Source organism: Sphaerodactylus townsendi, linkage group LG15, assembly GCF_021028975.2.
Source record: "Sphaerodactylus townsendi isolate TG3544 linkage group LG15, MPM_Stown_v2.3, whole genome shotgun sequence".
NCBI lineage: Eukaryota > Metazoa > Chordata > Lepidosauria > Squamata > Sphaerodactylidae > Sphaerodactylus > Sphaerodactylus townsendi.
The window spans coordinates 37,144,277-37,161,410 of record NC_059439.1 but is presented as its reverse complement, the minus strand read 5'-3'; the positions used below and the strand labels follow the sequence as shown (position 1 = coordinate 37,161,410).

The following is a 17,134-nucleotide window of genomic DNA, read 5'->3' as shown; positions in this document are numbered from 1 at the left end:
CAAAGAAAGAAAAATAATTACCTGTTCTTCTGAAGGAAAAGTCCAATTAGATCGCTAGATACGAGAAAGAATGGTGCCTTCAGGACAAGCGGCGTGTTTTTGTCAGAGATCCACACTTAGATCTCCTGGCTATTATTTCTAAGCTGGGATTCAGCAGTTTGGAGTAGGTCCCCCGGGTTTTTGTTGGAGAGGAGCATTGCAGGGGCTCTGGATTGTTTGTGAACTTTCCCTTCATGCTGTTTTGGGATGTGGTTGGCCCAATAAGAGAGTAAGGCTGTGCTGGAGGGTAAACTTTATGGCAGGGGTCCCCAAACTTTTTAAACAGGGGGCCAGTTCACTGTCCCTCAGACTGTTGGAGGGCCGGACTAAGAAAAACTATGAACAAATTCCTATGCACAAATGATTGTAAAATGTTTGATTTCACCTTTTCAGCCTTTCTGTCATGGTCTATTTTTAGAACAGTGACCAAAGTATGTCAAGTACAGGGTGGGCTCCAAATATTGTTGGGGAGGCTGTGGAATACCTTCCCCTGTAAAAAAAAAAAAGCAGAACTTTCCCAATGAAGCATTCCATCTAACCCAGGATCAGGTATCTTCCTGGGTTCTTTCCTCCCTAGCAGCCAGCGAGCGATTCGCCAGCCTGGCTGATGCCAATGGGAGTGGGGCGGAGCAGAAAGCCTGAGAGCAACACATGGGGTAGCCGAGAGGGAAGGGCGGATCAGGCGTTGCCACATGTAAGGTTTCCAACTCTGGGTCAGAAAATTCATGGAGATTTGGGGGTGCCATCATGTAACTGCAATCAACGGCCGTTGGGGTCAGTTCCTCCTCTCCCTCAAGCCCCCACTGCACATGAATGGAGTCATCGCTGCCATGCCTGGCGGGCCGGATAAATGCCTTCAGGGGGCCACATTTGGCCCCCGGGCCGTAGTTTGGGGACCCCTGCTTTATGGCTTTATACCCCACAGTTGAATAAAGAAACACTTCTTATTATCATGTCTGAATCTTCATTGGGTGTGGGAGGGGGAGGAAAAACTCGCCCTCTCCACTTTCTCCATCCTATGCAGGATTTTATAGGCCGCAGTCAGTGGTGGGATCCAAAAATTTCAGCAACAGGTTCCCATGGGGGTGGGATTCAAACTGTGGCGTAACGCCAATGGGGCTGGGCGGGGCACAACGGGGCGTGAACGGGCATTCCTGGGCGGGGCTGTGGCAAGGATGCAGCCGCTGCGCTGGTCCTTGGGCAGGAAACGAATGCACGCAGGGGCAGGCTGCCACGCACGCCGGTGCACCTCTTGCTAGACTGCTTCAAGTTCTGCACGCTACTGCTGAGAGGAGGGGCGTAACTAAGGCCAAAATCACGTGGCAAAATCACCAATTAGTAACCCCCTCTCGGCACACACAAACAATTAGTAACCTACTCTCGGGAACCTGTGAGAACCTGCTGGATCCCACCTCTGCCCCTGTCATGCCCCCTTCCCAGTTGTCAACAGATTAAGCACCACCCAGTTCCAGAATTCTGCTGTGTAGGGAGCCAACTAAGCATTAAGAACATAAGAACATAAGAACTAGCCTGCTGGATCAGACCAGAGTCCATCTAGTCCAGCATTCTGCTGCTCGCAGTGGCCCACCAGGTGTCTTTGGGAGCTCACGTGCAGAATGTGAAAGCAATGGCCTTCTGCTGCTGCTGCTGCTCCTGAGCACCTCTAAGGCATTTGCAATCTGAGCATTATAGTGGCTCTCAAGATAGTGCTCTGTTTCAACATAATTCCAGTTCTTTTTGGTTCTGCTAATCTGCTTGCAACACGGCCCCCACTCTGAATCATTACTTCCGGGGTGAGGTTCTCATCCACTCTGAATGGACAGATCCATTCTTATGAATGGGACTTCTTGGAAACAGGCCTCATTTTGTAATATCTTTCCCCTTCCCGCTCTTCAGCTGTTTACAACTTTTAGTGTAAATTACCTGCCTAGTGGAGGTTGACTTCATACATCTGATCAAGTGTGCTCTGGCTCAGAAGAAGTTAAGGTGGAATAAATTCTGTTGGTGTTTAAATTATGTTGTGTTAGATTGGTGAAGAGAAGGTTAAGGGGCGACATGATGGCCATGTTTAGATATTTGAAGGGATGTCGTGTTGGGGAGGGAGCAAGCTTGTTTTCTGCTGCTCCAGAGACTAGGGCCAGGAGTCACGGGTTCAAGGGGAAAGAAAAGAGATTCCACCTAAACATCAGGAAAAATGTCCTGACAGTCAGGGCTGTTCAACTACCCCGGAGAGTGGTGGAGTCTCCTTCTTTGGAGGTTGGATGGCTATCTATCAGGAGTGCTTTGATTGTGTGCTCCTGTGTTTCAGGGGGTTGGACTGGATGGCCCTTGGGGGTCTCTTCCAACTCTAGGATTCTATGAAATTGCCACTAGACTCCCTTTCCATTTTGAACTAGCTGGACATTTGGTCTGATCCAGCCAGACTTTGTTTACCTGTTCTAAGGAATCCAGAAAGGTGGAGTTGCCAACTCTAGGCTGAGATATTCCTGGAGATTTGTGGGCGGCGCCTGGGGGGAGCGGGGTTTGGAGAGGGGCGGGGCCTCAGCAGGCTATAAAACCAGGGACCCCCCACCTTCCAAATCAACCATTTTCTCCACCGGAGCTGGTCCTGGTAGTCTGGAGAGCCGCTGCCATTCCAGGAGCTGTCCGTGGTCTATTTGGTGGATGGGCACCATCTGTACTTACGATCAAATTAAGGCGTTTGCCAGATCGCCAGTCTTGTGGAGCAGATGTTATCATGACTGTCGGCCTCAACCAGTTGTGACACCTGACTGGGACTCCTCTTCTGTTTGCAAGTGGCATTGATGATAGGATTCTACGTCACCCAGCTCTTCAAGGCCAAATGGACTGGCCCTTCCTACACGGATTAGGGCCGTCCCCACTCTGTGCTGAGATGTGCCTTTTATTTTATTTATTTATTTAATTTATTGTTTCGGCTTTTATACCGCCCCATCCCCAAGGGGCTCTGGGCGGTGTACAGCAACAAGCATAAATAAAATGAACTACTAAAATCTTTAAAACAGCGATACAAACATAATGATAATAATAGTAGAGGCGTCCGACCAACCCCACTTTAAAATTCTCCCCAGGAAAGAAGGGGGGAGGAGAGCGGCAAGTCGTATTAGGTGGTGGCCTAGATGGAAAGGCCAACGATTTTACGTGTTTTGAGTTGATGGGATGGGCGGAGCTAAGAGGCCTGGGAAAAGCCGTTGGAACTGAGACCTGAGAGAGTTGAGACTGAGAGCTTCTGCTAACTGTCCTGATTATTCATATTGGTATCTGTAAATAAACCTGCTTTAAACTACACCCCAATCGGCGGCGACGGATTGGCCCAAGAGAAAACTCTTTGCCTTTCCTTACAAGGAGACAGGAGGGAAGAAAAATGTTGCATTCAGGTCCCACCGAGATTTGAACTCGGATTGCTGGATTCAGAGTCCAGAGTGCTAACCATTACACCATGGAACCCCCATGGGGGAAAGGGTTAAACGCCGTCCCTCTCAGTTTGTGAATGGGGGGGCTGAAAAGGGGGCGGGCGTTGCGCCAGCCAATGAGAAGGCCGGGATTGAGGCTTCTATTTTGCATTTCCTGTTCCTTTGCCCGGGATTCTCTGCAGCAGGGAACAAAGGGACCGGGCGGCGCGCGCCGCTTGCAGCCTTTTGACAGCTGATTCCTTTATTCGGGGGGGGGGGGGGGTTAATCCAGGTTAACCCTTTCACGCCTACATAATGATCACCCTTTCCCCTCCCCACCCACGATTTCCTTTCTGGGGACCCTCCCAAACGCCCCCCTCATTGTCCCCTTCCCCAGTTGCAACGCTCCAGGAAGGCAGCGGAATGGTATAACCTAAGCGTTCCCACTCCTTCACAACGCTCCTGCAAGGTTGGTATAATTATCTGCATGCTGCAGATGCAGCCTGGGTGAGTCACAGTCTTCCTGGGGCGGAAATTCCAGTGTGTGGGGCGAGAGCCAGTCTGACTGCAGGGGTAATGGGTCTGATCCAGTGCCGGGTAATGGGTCTGATCCAGCTTTCCTCTGTTCTGTTCTGTTCTGTTCTGTTCTTAGGGTAGGAAGCATTTTCACTGGGGCAGCTTGTCTCTTGCAAAGGGAAAATCTGCGCTCGGCCTTAATGGGAAGGGTTGAAAGGGGCAGAGATTGCAGATTTATTTAAGACATTTGTTGGCCCCTTTTGTTGACACTCCAGGCAACTTACAATATAAACAGAATTAAAAACATACGGTTTTTTTAAAAATTCAGAATTTACAGACAATAAGGAAGTCTGACTAATCAAATGCCACCCTGGATGAATGAATACAAATTCCTATCTACAAACATCAGCCTCACAAAAATCCCTCCGCTGCACAATCCAGAGGCATTATTTCCCATTGTCTTTCCAGCTACTGGCCACAGGAGGGCGCAGTAAGATCATTCAAGGTTGCCACAGGGACTTTTGGTCCCCCCTCCCATGGGGTGGGGGGTGGGGGTGCTGTTTAGTAGACACATTTGGAAGCTGAGGAATGTGGGATACCCCAGATAGGTCAGGGAAGGCTTTCTTGCCCCCCAACTTCTCTGTATTTACTGCTTGGGAACCTGTCAGATCCAAGTCTACCTATTTCAGAATAGAATAGAATAGAATAGAATCTTTATTGGCCAAGTGTGATTGGACACACAAGGAATTTGTCTCCGGGGCATATGCTCTCAGTGTACATAAAAGAAAATACATTTGTCAAGAATCACGGGTGCCAGAGGTGGCACTCAGAGCCCTCTCTGTGGGCACTCGCGCACAGAGTTCATCATGTGGGAGGGGGGTGGAAAATCACACCCCCCCCTACACACACACACATCTAGGCTGGCCTGGGCATGATCCTTTACCTGGGAGTAAGCTCGGTTGCTGGCAATGGGGCTTGCTTCTGAGTAAACCCTCCTAGGATCGTGATTCACCCATTTGAAGCGTTGCACGGTTGCTTCACCAAGCTTACTCCTGAGTAACGCGTGCCTGGGAGCCAACCGTCTTTTCTAAACTAAAACCTCAGTACTCAGGTTAAATTGCCGTGTTGGCACTTTGCGATAAATAAGTGGGTCTTGGGTTGCAGTTTGGACACTCGGTCTCGAAAAGGTTCGCCATCACTGACCTATTTCTTCCTGTCTTACTCTCTCCATTGTTAGCACAGAATGGATCCTGCCCAGAAAGAAGCCGCCATCTTGTGCGTGGTGCAGACTGGGACATTGATGATGGAGTACCTGCGAGCTAGCAGTGAGGCGGCGGCGGCAGCGGCTTCCCGGCGGCAGTGGGCCTTCTTACACACCTTGGAGCAGCGGAGATGCAAGGAAGAAAGGGAGGAAGAATCCAAGGAGGAGGAGGAAGAGGAGGAGGAGGAGGAAGAAGAGGTCTTGCTCCCCAGGCAGGCTTCCACTCCTGGCGTTCGGCGTGGCAGCCGTCTCCGGATGGTGGAGAGGCGCTTCTGGGCACGGCCCCGCAGCACCGAGTGGTGGGACCACACGGTCTTGGAGACGTGGGACGATTCCCAGTGGCTCCAGAACTTTCGGATGCGCAAGGCCACCTTCCTGGAGCTGTGCGCCCGGCTCTCTCCGGCTCTGCAGCGCCAGAAGACCCGGATGAGGATCCCGCTGAGTGTGGAGAAGCGCGTGGCCATCGCTCTGTGGAAGCTGGCCACCTCTGTGTGCTACCGCGACGTGGGCAACCAGTTCGGGGTCGGCAGGTCCACGGCCGGCTCGGTGGTGCTGGAGGTGTGCCGAGCCATCCAGCGGGTGTTGATGCGTCTCACGGTCACCCTGGGCAACAGCCTGGCGGACATCGTGGACGGGTTCCGCCAGATGGGCTTCCCCAACTGTGCCGGCGTGGTGGGCACCACGCACATGCCGATTCTGTGCCCGCCACATCAGGCAGCGGAGTATGTCAACTCCAAGGGCTATTATTCCATGGCCCTGCAAGCCTTGGTGGACCATCGGGGCAAGTTTACCCACCTGAGCGCCGGCTGGCCAGGCAAGACGCACGAAGCGAAGATCTTCAATAAGTCCACCTTGTTCACCAAAGGACAGGAAGGGACTCTCTTCCCCCCGGGCGCGGTGGACGTCAACGGGGTGTCTGTCCCCAGGGTCATCCTGGGAGGTCCGGCTTACCCCCTTCTCCCGTGGCTAATGGTTCCTTACACGGTAGATCTGGATGACGCCAAGGAACTCTTCAACGCCACCTTGAAGAGGTGCCAGGGGCCACTGGAGGAGGCCTTCGGCAGGTTGAAGGGCCGGTGGCGTTGCCTGACGGGCCGCAACGATTGCGCCGTGGAGAATCTTCCCCGCCTCATCTCTGCCTGCTGCGTCTTGCACAACATCTGTGAGGAGAAAGGGGAGGCGTACGAAGAGGTGTGGGAGGCCGAGGCCAGGCAGTTGTCCGGCACCTTTGAACAGCCCCTCCAGAGGCCGGACTCTCGGATCAAGCCGGCGGCCCGGTCCGAGAGAGTCCGGGATACCCTCTGTGCCTACCTGGCCAGTGTGGCGTGAAATGGAAAGGGTGGTTTGGTGGAGCTGGGTGGCCTTGCTGACCATTCATATCTGAGGCACCCGGAGGGCCCTGGTCTCACAACAACCCATACGTAAAGACCACAGTAATTACACCAGTGAGTACTTATACTCACAAAATGAGTAATATTTAAACCAATAATAAATTGGAATGCAATTCTGTCTTTGCTTTCTCAGTAACAACTCAAAAATATTATTAATTTAGTTCAACAGGTAAGCATGTAGGCTATTTAAAAACATAAGAACAAGCCAGCTGGATCAGACCAGAGTCCATCTAGTCCAGCACTCTGCTACTCGCAGTGGCCCACCAGGTACCTTTGGGAGCTCCCATGCAGGAGGTGAAAGCAATGGCCTTAAGAACATAAGAACTAGCCTGCTGGATCAGACCAGAGTCCATCTAGTCCAGCACTATGCTACTCGCAGTGGCCCACCAGGTGCCTTTGGGAGCTCACCTGCAGGATGTGAAAGCGAGGGCCTTCTGCAGCTGTTGCTCCCGAGCACCTGGTCTGCTAAGGCATTTGCAATCTGAGATCAAGGAGGATCAAGATTGGGAGCCATAAATCGACTTCTCCATAAATCTATCCAAGCCCCTTTTAAAGCCATCCAGATTTGTGGCCATGATAGCTTTAAAAGGGGCTTGGATAGATCTAGTCCAAGGTCACCCAGCTGGCATGTGCTGGAGTGCACAAGCTAATCTGGTTCACCAGATAAGCCTCCACAGCTCAAGTGCTAGAGCAGGGAATCAAACCCAGTTCTCCAGATTAGAGTGCATCTGCTCTTAACCACTACACTATGCTGGGGAGAAGATGTTCCTTCAGATACTCCACTCCCAAGCCGTGTAGAGCTTTAAAGGACAAAACCTACACCTTGAATTGGGCTCTGTAGTAGATATCAGTTGCCAATGCAACTATTTAGCTATAAAACCTCTGGATGTGGTTTTTATTTGGATTATTCTTTACCTGTTGTACACCTGCCTTGATTACTGTGGTGGACTCACAACCCATAGGGACAGGGAGGATGAAAACAGGGGCATTTTCCCTCCATTTTCTTGTGAATTGCAGTCAGCAGAAAATCCATGCTTTGCCATCTCCCAGAAAATTAATTGGTTTCCTGATTCTGCAGCGGCCAAGAGAGCTAATTTCCCCACAGGCTGGGCGAAAATAATTTTGTTGAGGGTTGCGAGGAAGGAAAATGCTTCAGGACAGATCTTCCCCCTCAGAAATTAGGGTGGGAATTGGCCCTTACTGGGCCTTGTTGGGGTAGAAGAGAAACAGTGAACTGAATGGGCCCATTTTGTAAAACCTGACTGGCAGTACCATTTTTGTGTGCGCGTCACTCACACCCCATCAAAGTGGTTGTGCGGACTTCGGCTAGCGGTTCTCAACCTGTGGGTCACGACCCCTTTGGGGGTCGAACGGCCCTTTCACAGGGGTTGCCTAAGACTCTCTGTATCAGTGCTCTCCATCTGTAAAATGGATAAATGTTAGGGCTGGAGGTCACCACAGCATGAGGAACTCTATATGCCATTAAAGGTTAAAATGAAATGAAAAGAAAACATGAGGAACTGTATTAAAGGGTCACGGCATTAGGAAGGTTGAGAACCACTGACTTAGGCCCTCAGGATCCAGCTTTCAAGAATGTGTTTGTGTGTAATTGTGATGCCTTTGCCGCTTCCTTTGTGGTTGCTTCTTACTCTTAGGAGCAGCAGTGGCGTAGGAGGTTAAGAGCTCGTGTATCTAATCTGGAGGAACCGGGTTTGATTCCCAGCTCTGACGCCTGAGCTGTGGAGGCTTTTCTGGGGAATTCGGATTAGCCTGTGCACTCCCACACACGCCAGCTGGGTGACCTTGGGCTAGTCACAGCTTCTCGGAGCTCTCTCAGCCCCACCTGCCTCACAGGGTGTTTGTTGTGAGGGGGGAAGGGAAAGGAGATTGTCAGCCCCTTTGAGTCTCCTACAGGAGAGAAAGGGGGGATATAAATCCAAACTCTTCTTCTTCTTCTTCTTCGAAGACAGGGTGGGTGCCGGGGCAGCCATCTTTTTTCGCCACAAGGGACTGACCGTTGTGCGATAGCTCCTTGTTAGTTCAAGCAAGGTGGGTTTTTACTCCTGATGCCGCACAACAGGGCTCCTGGTATCCAACCTCTGTTCAAAAATCTCCTTCTTTGGAGGTTTTTCAACAGAGGCTGGATGAACATCTGTCGGGAGTGCTTTGATTGCGTGTTCCTGCATGGCAGGGGGTTGGACTGGATGGCCCTTGGGAGTCTCTTCCAACTCTGTGATTCTATATTAAAAAATGTGGCCCAGTAATTGGTCACAAGCCTAAATTGTAAGAGGAACATCGTTCAATCCTGTCAGTGGATCTCTGTGACAGTATCGATAACCTCATTTGGAGGGAATGTCCAAAGCGTAAGAAATTTGTTTTCAATAAATATATTGCGTTTGCAATAAATATAAACACAGGATTTAAAATGGATACATATTTTATTACAATACACATATAGGTTTCACAGAAAGTAACCCCTCTGCAAGAACTATTTCTTTTTTTTAAAAGAGGAGAACCCAAATACAAGTCATAGCTAGAAGAAAATTAATATATAAGAAATTTTGAACACAAATCAAAGAAAAGGGGCGAGTTAGAGTTAAACTTTTTTTTTCGAGCTGAAAGGAAAAAAAATGCCGTGATTTCAACAACGTATTTATATACATCTGCATGCCCACAAATACGGAAATTCAAGCACGCCATCATACACTCGCGCACCCAAACTTCTATATCGGATATGAGATATTTAAGGTGTGTGGGAATCCAGTTGCTTGTGTGTTGTGCGCTGAGACAGCACGTTCCGCTCCAGAGTTTCTAATGGGCCCTAGTCTCAACCTCTTGGTAACACTGCAGCTTACGCAATAACATGTGGTTGCATGGAAAAGGGACTAAATTTAGCATCTCTAACAGGATGCCATTTGGGTACAGCTTACCAGAGTACCAAAAAATGAGTTGAGGCCCTACACAAGCTGTGGGGGATGTTCCAGGAATACAGCTTTCCCCGCTGCCAATTTGTGCTGCTAGGAAAAGCTGCGCTCTCTGGATTTCTGCCTCCTGGGCAGGCCTCGAAGGCAGGCTCGGGGAAAGAGCAGGCTGCGCTGCTCGCGACCACCCCATCCGTTACTTACCTGGGAGCGTCAGCCTCCAATTATGGATCCTTTCGTTTTGTTTTCAAGGCCTGCTAAGCTTTGGGGTGGGGGGAAAGACTCCCACCTGGTTCCAAGCCACTGGGTCAGGGTTCCCGTCCCAATCTCCCTGAACTTTGTTATGGGGTGATGGGCGCAGTCACAACAATGCTGCCGTAGCTTACCTTCGGTCACACAGCTGTGGGTGGTTGCAGCTGTTGCCCAAAGCAACGTTTTTAAAACAGCCAGCCAACTCTCCGGCGACTGGTCAGAAACTCCCTTGGGCCGAACCCCTGCCCACTTTTTAAACACACTTGGCAGGTACCTGGAAAGGTGTCAGCAGGTAAGTGGCGCCCTGGAGCAATATGGGGACCCCTCTACTAGCGGCTCAGAAACTATCTACCTTTCTCAGGAGGGAGAATGCTAAATACCCCACGGTATTATAAATTCCAAAGACACCTGCCGCAATCCCAGCACTCGCAGATTTTTACAGGTATGTACAAAAAAAAAATGCCCCCCTGGTTGGGTCTCGAGGGTGGGGAGTGTTTATACACTCGGGTCTAGGGCCAAGGTCTCCAATAAGCCTGTGGCGGAGGCATCCTTTTGGGAGAGGCGCTGCCCTGGTGGGTGTGTCTCTGCTGACTCGCGAGTTGTCCCCCGCCGGATCGAGGTGGGTCCGGGCTGCGCAACGGTTCGTCGGTCTGCTTCAGAGGGGAGCAAAAGGCCTCCGGAGTCCTCGGAGGCGTTTCCCCCAAGGAAGAGCTCGGGGAGAGAGGCCCGCAGCTCCAGTCGTGGCTGCGGGGCTCCGGCTTGGACGCAAGGTACAGGTGCAAGGTGTCGAGCAGGTGGCTCTGCACGGAAGGGTGGGCTTGCTGGATGAAAGCCGCCAGGCCGAGGAGGCATTCCCGGAACCCCATCATGTAGCAGGTCTGCAGGGTCCCGTCCTCCGGGAGGTCAGCGCCTGAAAAGGAAGAAAATAGAGAGCGGGGAAGAGAGCCGATGGGGCAGACAGGGCCGAAGCCAGACCTGCCTACTTCTAGAGAGCCACGGCTGCAGATTGGACCCTTTTTTGGGGGGGCTGGGTGCGTTTTTTTAAAAAGGGGGACAAATAGGTACTTGTGGCTGCAGGAGGCCCACTGCAGATCGCTGGAGCCTGTGTTTCCCTTTGCCAGCTCAAGCCCAGGACAGTGGCGTAGCAGCAAGGGGACAAGGGTGTGTGTTGTGCACCGGGCCTGGGGGCGGAAAATCGCCCCTCCCTTTTTTCCTTGCGACCCCTCGTGGTGCCCCCCCTCCGCAGCGCCGCCCGCCCCCCTTTCCACACTTCCTTTAGTTCCTTTTCTTTTTCTAGTACTTTTTCAGGCTGAAAAAGTACTAGAAAAAGAAAAGGTACTAAGGTAAGTGTGGAAAGGGGGTGGGGGCGCCACGGCGGGGATGGGGGCAAAAAAACACACTGCGCACCGGGTGCAGTTTGGCCCAGCTACGCCTCTGGCCCAGCGCAATCCACACATTCAGCTTTGGGCCTCCTGTAAGGGGCCTTCTCATGAACAGGGCACCTTTGGGTGCTGGCTCTAGAGAAGTCATCACGTCAGAGCAGAGCTTGAATAAAGGGTTTGCCTGATCAGGAGGGATTCCAGATGAACTGGGGCTACTGTTCTCCAGTGTGTTTACAAAGAAACAGATTGGTGCTCAATTCTCCCCCTCCACCCACTGGAAAAGAAGAGTTTGGATTTATACCTCCCCCCCCTTAATCTCCTGTAAGGAGACTCAAAGGGGCTTACAATCTCCCTTCCCTTCCTGCCCCCACCCCACCCCCACAACAAACACCCTGTGAGGTGGGTGGGACTGAGAGAGCTCCAAAGAACTGTGACTAGCCCAAGGTCACCCAGCTGGCATGTGTTAAGAGTGCACAAGTTAATCTGGTTCACCAGATAAGCCTTCGCAGGTCAAGTGGCAGAGCGGGGAATCAAACCCGGTTCCTTCAGATTAGAGTGTACCTGCTCTGAAGCACTACGCCGCTGCCGCTCTTGCAGTGAGGCAGGAAAGCTACGGAATGGACTTCGATCCCCTCTCGTTTTCTTTACCTTGGTGCAAAGATTCACCCCCAACTCACCGCCCCGCCGGCCTACATCCTGCCACTCAAATACGTTTCCCCCACCCTCGCCATGCCGGTCAGTTGTACCCTGGGGTTTAGCAGAGTTCATCTCTCGTAGGTATCCTACGGCGACATCCAGGATCTCCGCTTTCTCCACTTTAGGGTTCTTCAGAGTCTGTAAAGAAAGATGTCCGAGAGGGTGGCTGAAGGGAAAAATTTGCTGGGAAGGGATGAGAGCGCATGCAAGCGGTCAGCACTGGGTAAGGTAGAGAGCCTCCATTTGCAGTGGCAATATACCTCTAAATGCCAGTTGCTGGAGGAGGGAATCTTTGTGCCCTTGTTATGGGCCTCCCAGGGCATCTGGTTGGGTCAGGTGTGAATCTGGATGCAAGGCCTGGGGGGTTTAGATGAAAACGTGCATCGCTAAACTGAATCATGCATGCAGCCGGTTTCAGATAGAGTCGGCCCTGGTTAGGGAAACCACCAAGGAAGTCCAGGGCTGCTACACAAAGCCAGGAAATGGCCAATCACGGCTGAATGTCTCTGGTCTGGAAAACTCTACATATGTATTGTCAAAGGTTTTCACGGCCAGAATCACTAGGGTGTTGTGGGTTTTCCGGGTTGTATGGCTGTGTTCCAGTAGCATTTTTCTCCAGACATTTCACCTGCCTACGTGGCTGGCATCATCCTCTGAACATGCCAGCCACAGATGCAGGTGAAACTTAAGGAGAAAATGCTACTGGAACACGGCCATACAACCCGGAAAACCCACAACACCCTAAACTCTACATAGCTGTCAAAGTCTGTTGTGGCTTGACAGTACTCTACGCCACCACGTAACCAACAGGCCCAACCAAACCTTGGCACACGTCAGCTAGAACTTAATCTTTGCTGCCAACATGGAATCCCAAAATATCTGAGATTAGAACCCAGAACTCCCAGAGAGAAGGTCAATCGGTGCGCTGGCAGCTGCGGTGTTTGGAAATGAAGTCATTGTGCGATTTGAGCAAAGCAGTCATCGGATGTCTTTTCACCCTCCTCTTTTGCATTTATTTAACGTGAGAGTTCTGCATAACTTGGAAACGTGTGTACTGCGGGGACAAGATCGGCTGGTTCCCGTAAATGTAATTTCCTGAATATTGTACGCTTATATTATATCCATGGAAAGAGACTTTTTTGTTTGAGTTACATCATTGCAAGGGCATAAAAATTATTGCTCTAGTAAAAACATAATTGTGAAGGGAGTAATACCTATGTGTTTGTTAAGCATTATTTAAGGAAACTGTATTTCACAGTACTTGAGCCTTAACGGTACAAAATATTATTTTTGATAACAATTCTGCGACAGGCCTGGTGTAACCACGAGAGGACAAATGAGATCCCGTGCCCAGAGCCACCCGTTTCTCTGACTTTTAAAGAACCCCAGCCATCATGTCTTTAAAGGTACAGCGAAGCAGAGCAACAGTGCCACCTGCTGGTCGTTGAAGAAACAAATGCACAACGCACTTCAATGCCCTTCAAGGCGGTTCAATCAACTCTAAACCCTTCTAGGAAGCAATCCAGGACAGTGTGCGCATATGTTCTCTGTTCCGCGTGCCTGTTTGTCGTATCTGTGGGGCTCGCGAGGGACAGGAAGGTTAAAGGAAGCTGCAGGGGGCCCCCCCTCACTGACCTGGCACTGAGTTCTCTGCAGTAGGAGGAGGCGAAGTTCTTCCAGGCTCCTATTGATACGGTCCCTCCGCCGTTTCTCCACTAAGGGCTTCAGCATCTGAACAGAGAAACAATGGGGGGGTTTGACCCCTGCATGGGGGGGCTAACCTGGCACAAACACGGGCAGAATAATGTTCTGCCTTATAAAGCAGGGAGCGGATCTTCTCCTGGGGGGGCGGGGGGACGGGACGGTATTTCTTTAAAAATGCAACACAGGAAATGCGACCAATTTTATTTCTTAGAACAGTTTTTTTTGTTTTAAAAGTCCAGCAATAAATTTAGCACTGGGAACAGGTTGCCAACTCCAGGTTGGGACATTCCTGGAGATTTGGGTGAGGCCATGGGGAGAGATTTCAGCAGGGTAGAATGCCATAGACCCCACTCCCCCAAGCAGCCAATTTGACTATTTATTTCATGGCATTTCTAAGCTGTCTTTCCCATGACAGACCCCTTAAAACCTATCAAAATTGCAGCTTAAAACCCAGGGCAATGGATGTCTGTCTGGAGGTCAGCTGAAATTCTAGGAGGCCCCCAGCCCCTACCTGGAGGTTGGCAAAGAATTGGTTGTTCGGAGCCCCGTCAAGAAATTCATTCATTTGTGACAACGTGGAGCTAAACTGGGCAGCTGCTCTTGCTAAACTCCAGAACCACCATCTGAAAAGTGTGACGTCCGGGGGCTTCTGACGGGGGTTTTGTGGCTTCCCCAAAGGGTTCCGGACCCAGCATTTTGCATTTGGGAAATTAGCAACACATACACCTGAGAAATCTGCTCGACACCCTCCAAATTATAACTAGAAGCAGCCTATAGCAGCGATGGCGAACCTTTTCAAGACCGAGTGCCCAAATTGCAACCCAAAACCCACTGATTTATCGCAAAGTGCCAACACGGTAATTTAACCTGCATACTGAGGTTTTCGTTTAGAAAAAAAGGTTGGCTCCGAGGCGTGCGTTACTCAGGAGTAAGCTTGGTGGTAGTCAATGGCTTTGCTTTGAAGCAACCGTGCAACTCTTCCAATGGGTGACTCATGACCCTAGGAGGGTTTACTCAGAAGCAAACCCCATTGCCAGCAACTGAGCTTACTCCCAGGTAAAGGATCGTGCTTTAGTTCTTCACATGAAAATCAGTGGGGTTTAACAGCACTTAATAGGGTTACCTACACTGCTTCCCCAAAACTAGGTCTTAGGTTTGATGCTAATAATTGAGTCCTAGATGGGGGCGGGGGCACTCTGTTTGCGTGTGCCCACAGAGAGGGCTCTGAGTGCCACCTCTGGCACGCGTGCTACAGGTTCGCCATCACTGGCCTATAGTATCCCCTACAGCCCCCCCCCCCACTCCATTTTGACCTAGGGGACTGATCTCTGGTGCCCAGAAATCCCTAGTAGTCCCAGAAGATCTTCAAGGCCCCACCTGGAGGGTGGTAACCAGACTTGTCCCCTTTGTCCCTCCCAATGGTTTCAGCTGTCTCCAATTGTTCCCACCCCTTTGAGCGACGGCCCAGTTCATCTTGGAGACCCCTCCCCCTCCCAGTGGGGGGCAGCCTCTAGCTTGAGAAGGGGCTGACCTGACAGCAGGCAAATATATATATATTTTTCCCCTGATCAAAAGAAAACAGAACAAACAGCGTTATTACAGAATGGCTGGAAAGCTGCTCAACTGTTTCCTGAAGCCAAACTCCCCCACCCCCCCACATCTCTCGAGTTTCCTCTGCACCCGAGCGCGACTCTGGTATTGCCAGGGGTCCAAAACACTGAGCGATCCATGTTCTCCCAATCCTCTGCGCCGTAGGTGTCAAACTCGCGGCCCTCCAGATGTTATGGACTACAGTTCCCATCATCCCCTGCCATCATGGTTCTGGCAGGGGATGATGGGAACTGTAGTCCATAACATCGGGAGGGCCGCGAGTTTGACACCTGTGCTCTACGCCAGGAGTCTCTCACCTGTGGCCCTCCAGATGTTCGTGGACTACGATCCCCATCAGCCCCTGCCAGCATGGCCCATTGGCAGCGCTGATGGGAATCGCAGCCCGTGAACATCTGGAAGGCCACAGGTGGGAGACCCCAGGTCTGCACCCCTTAACCTGGCGCGTCCGCCCCCCCCCAATTTGAACTCCAGGCATAGCAAGGAAAACGCCTCTCCTCTGGCTATGTGGGGTGGGGGGGGGAGGGGGGACGGGGTGGGGGGGGAACAGGTGGTTAGCATCCCTCTACAAAGGGGGCAGGTAGTTAGCATCTTCAGATCTCGGCTATGAAGCAGGTAATGCCCGGGCCCCCCCCCCCCCGCAAGTCTTGTGCCCTGACCCAGACTAGTGTCGATCTAGGACTGCCCCCCCCCCCCCCCCGGTTTGGCTCTCCCCAAAGAGTCCAGAGTAGCTACTCAGAGACAAGCGACGGCGGTAAACCAGTGCCACTATAGGGTCGCCTACAGGGTCGCCACCTGAAGGCGCTTCCCCCGCTCCCCCCCCTTGCAAAAGAGAACCCGGGGTCTGGCGGCGCCTCAAAGACCCCCCAAGCAGCATTCGTTGCAACAGTCCCGCGCCCTCCCCGCTTTTGTGGCACCCGCGACCCCCCCCCCAGCATTATCTCGCTGCTGCACGAGATCCCGCGATCCCCCAACATTTAAGCAATGCGAGGTCCCGCGACCCTTTCAGTGTTTGTTCCAACACGAGCTCCTGCGATCTCTCCCGAAAGCTCCTTGCAAGCCCCCCCCCCCCGGACTCCCACTCCCCCCGGCCGGCGCTCGCTGGGGGCCAGGCACGGCTGCTGCCCCGCGGGCACCCATCTACCTTTCTCAGCCCTCCGGGCTCCGCGCTCTCCGTGGTCACCATCGCCTCTGCCGCCCCGAGCGCCTGGCCGGGCCATGCCTTGCCCCCGGGGGGAGGGGCGGCCAGCCCCCCCTGCCCCGCCCCCTCCTTTCACGACCCTTCCGGCTCTGCATTTGCTGCCCCCCTGCCAGAGGTGTGAAGAGCAGGCTCGGCACGACTTTGTACGGGGGCAGCCCCCCCACCTCACACAACTGCGAGGGGGGGTGGGGGGGTGGGGTGGCTGGATTTTGTAAAGTGGGTCAGGGGTTGCAAATCGGCCCCAGCTCGGACTTTGTTGAGCCGTCGCCTGGCAAGGGGAAATTGCACAGCTCAGCTCAAAAAAGTGTGCATTTTGCAGCCTGGCTCGGTTTGCAAGATGCCCCTGTTCGTCTTCGGTGCCAGAGCGGGGGAAAGTGGTACATTTGCAAGGCTCAATTCCTGAGAAGAGGATTGGGGGGGGGGGGGGGCTGTATCCACTCCACCACTCAGGTGGAATAGTGGGGAATCAAACCCGTGTTCCGGGGAAGCTCTTCGGGGGTTGGGCGGTCTATCAAGCCTTCTTCTTCTTCTTCTTCTTCTTCTTCTTCTTCTTCTTCTTATTATTATTATTATTATTATTATTATTATTATTATTATTATTATTATTATTATTATTACGAGCTACAAAACTAATGGCAAAACCCCTTCCACACATGCAAAATAATGCACTTTTAATCCACCTTCACAACTGTTTGCGAGTGGATTTTGCTACCTATTCCGCACAGCTGCAAAGTGGATTGAAAGTGCATTATT

General features: G+C 51.9%; 2 protein-coding genes and 1 non-coding gene across 4 annotated transcripts; 1 reads left to right on the top strand and 2 right to left on the bottom strand.

Annotated features, from left to right (window-relative positions):
• Positions 1-3,432: 3,432 nt before the first annotated feature.
• Positions 3,433-3,504, bottom strand: TRNAQ-CUG. The gene has a single exon. It is a non-coding gene; the product is annotated as a tRNA-Gln (tRNA).
• Positions 3,505-3,642: 138 nt separating this feature from the next.
• Positions 3,643-6,735, top strand: LOC125444457 (protein ANTAGONIST OF LIKE HETEROCHROMATIN PROTEIN 1-like). 2 transcript variants are annotated; one of them, XM_048516865.1, is made up of 2 exons: positions 3,643-3,918; positions 5,208-6,735. In XM_048516865.1, exon 2 carries the CDS (start codon positions 5,209-5,211, stop codon positions 6,553-6,555), a length of 1,347 nt encoding a protein of 448 aa, XP_048372822.1. In that variant the 5' UTR covers positions 3,643-3,918; position 5,208; the 3' UTR covers positions 6,556-6,735. The 2 variants fall into 2 exon arrangements, with proteins under 2 accessions (XP_048372822.1, XP_048372821.1); XM_048516864.1 differs by having other exon boundaries at positions 5,203-6,735.
• A 2,301-nt stretch (positions 6,736-9,036) lies between these two features.
• Positions 9,037-16,437, bottom strand: HES7 (hes family bHLH transcription factor 7). The gene is made up of 4 exons (XM_048516862.1): positions 16,325-16,437; positions 13,504-13,599; positions 11,919-12,006; positions 9,037-10,700 (listed from the first exon to the last, which is right to left on the bottom strand). Exons 1-4 carry the CDS (start codon positions 16,364-16,366, stop codon positions 10,300-10,302), a joined length of 627 nt encoding a protein of 208 aa, XP_048372819.1. The 5' UTR covers positions 16,367-16,437; the 3' UTR covers positions 9,037-10,299.
• Positions 16,438-17,134: the final 697 nt, after the last annotated feature.

Coding starts and splice junctions, on each gene's coding strand:
- HES7 (XM_048516862.1), bottom strand. CDS start 16,366: ATGGTGACCACGGAGAGCGCGGAGCCCGGAGGGCTGAGAAAG. Junction 12,007..13,503: donor TGCAGAGAACTCAGTGCCAG/GTCAGTGAGGGG, acceptor CTTTCTTTACAG/ACTCTGAAGAACCCTAAAGT. Junction 10,701..11,918: donor GAACTCTGCTAAACCCCAGG/GTACAACTGACC, acceptor CTTCCTTTTCAG/GCGCTGACCTCCCGGAGGAC.
- LOC125444457 (XM_048516865.1), top strand. CDS start 5,209: ATGGATCCTGCCCAGAAAGAAGCCGCCATCTTGTGCGTGGTGCAGACT.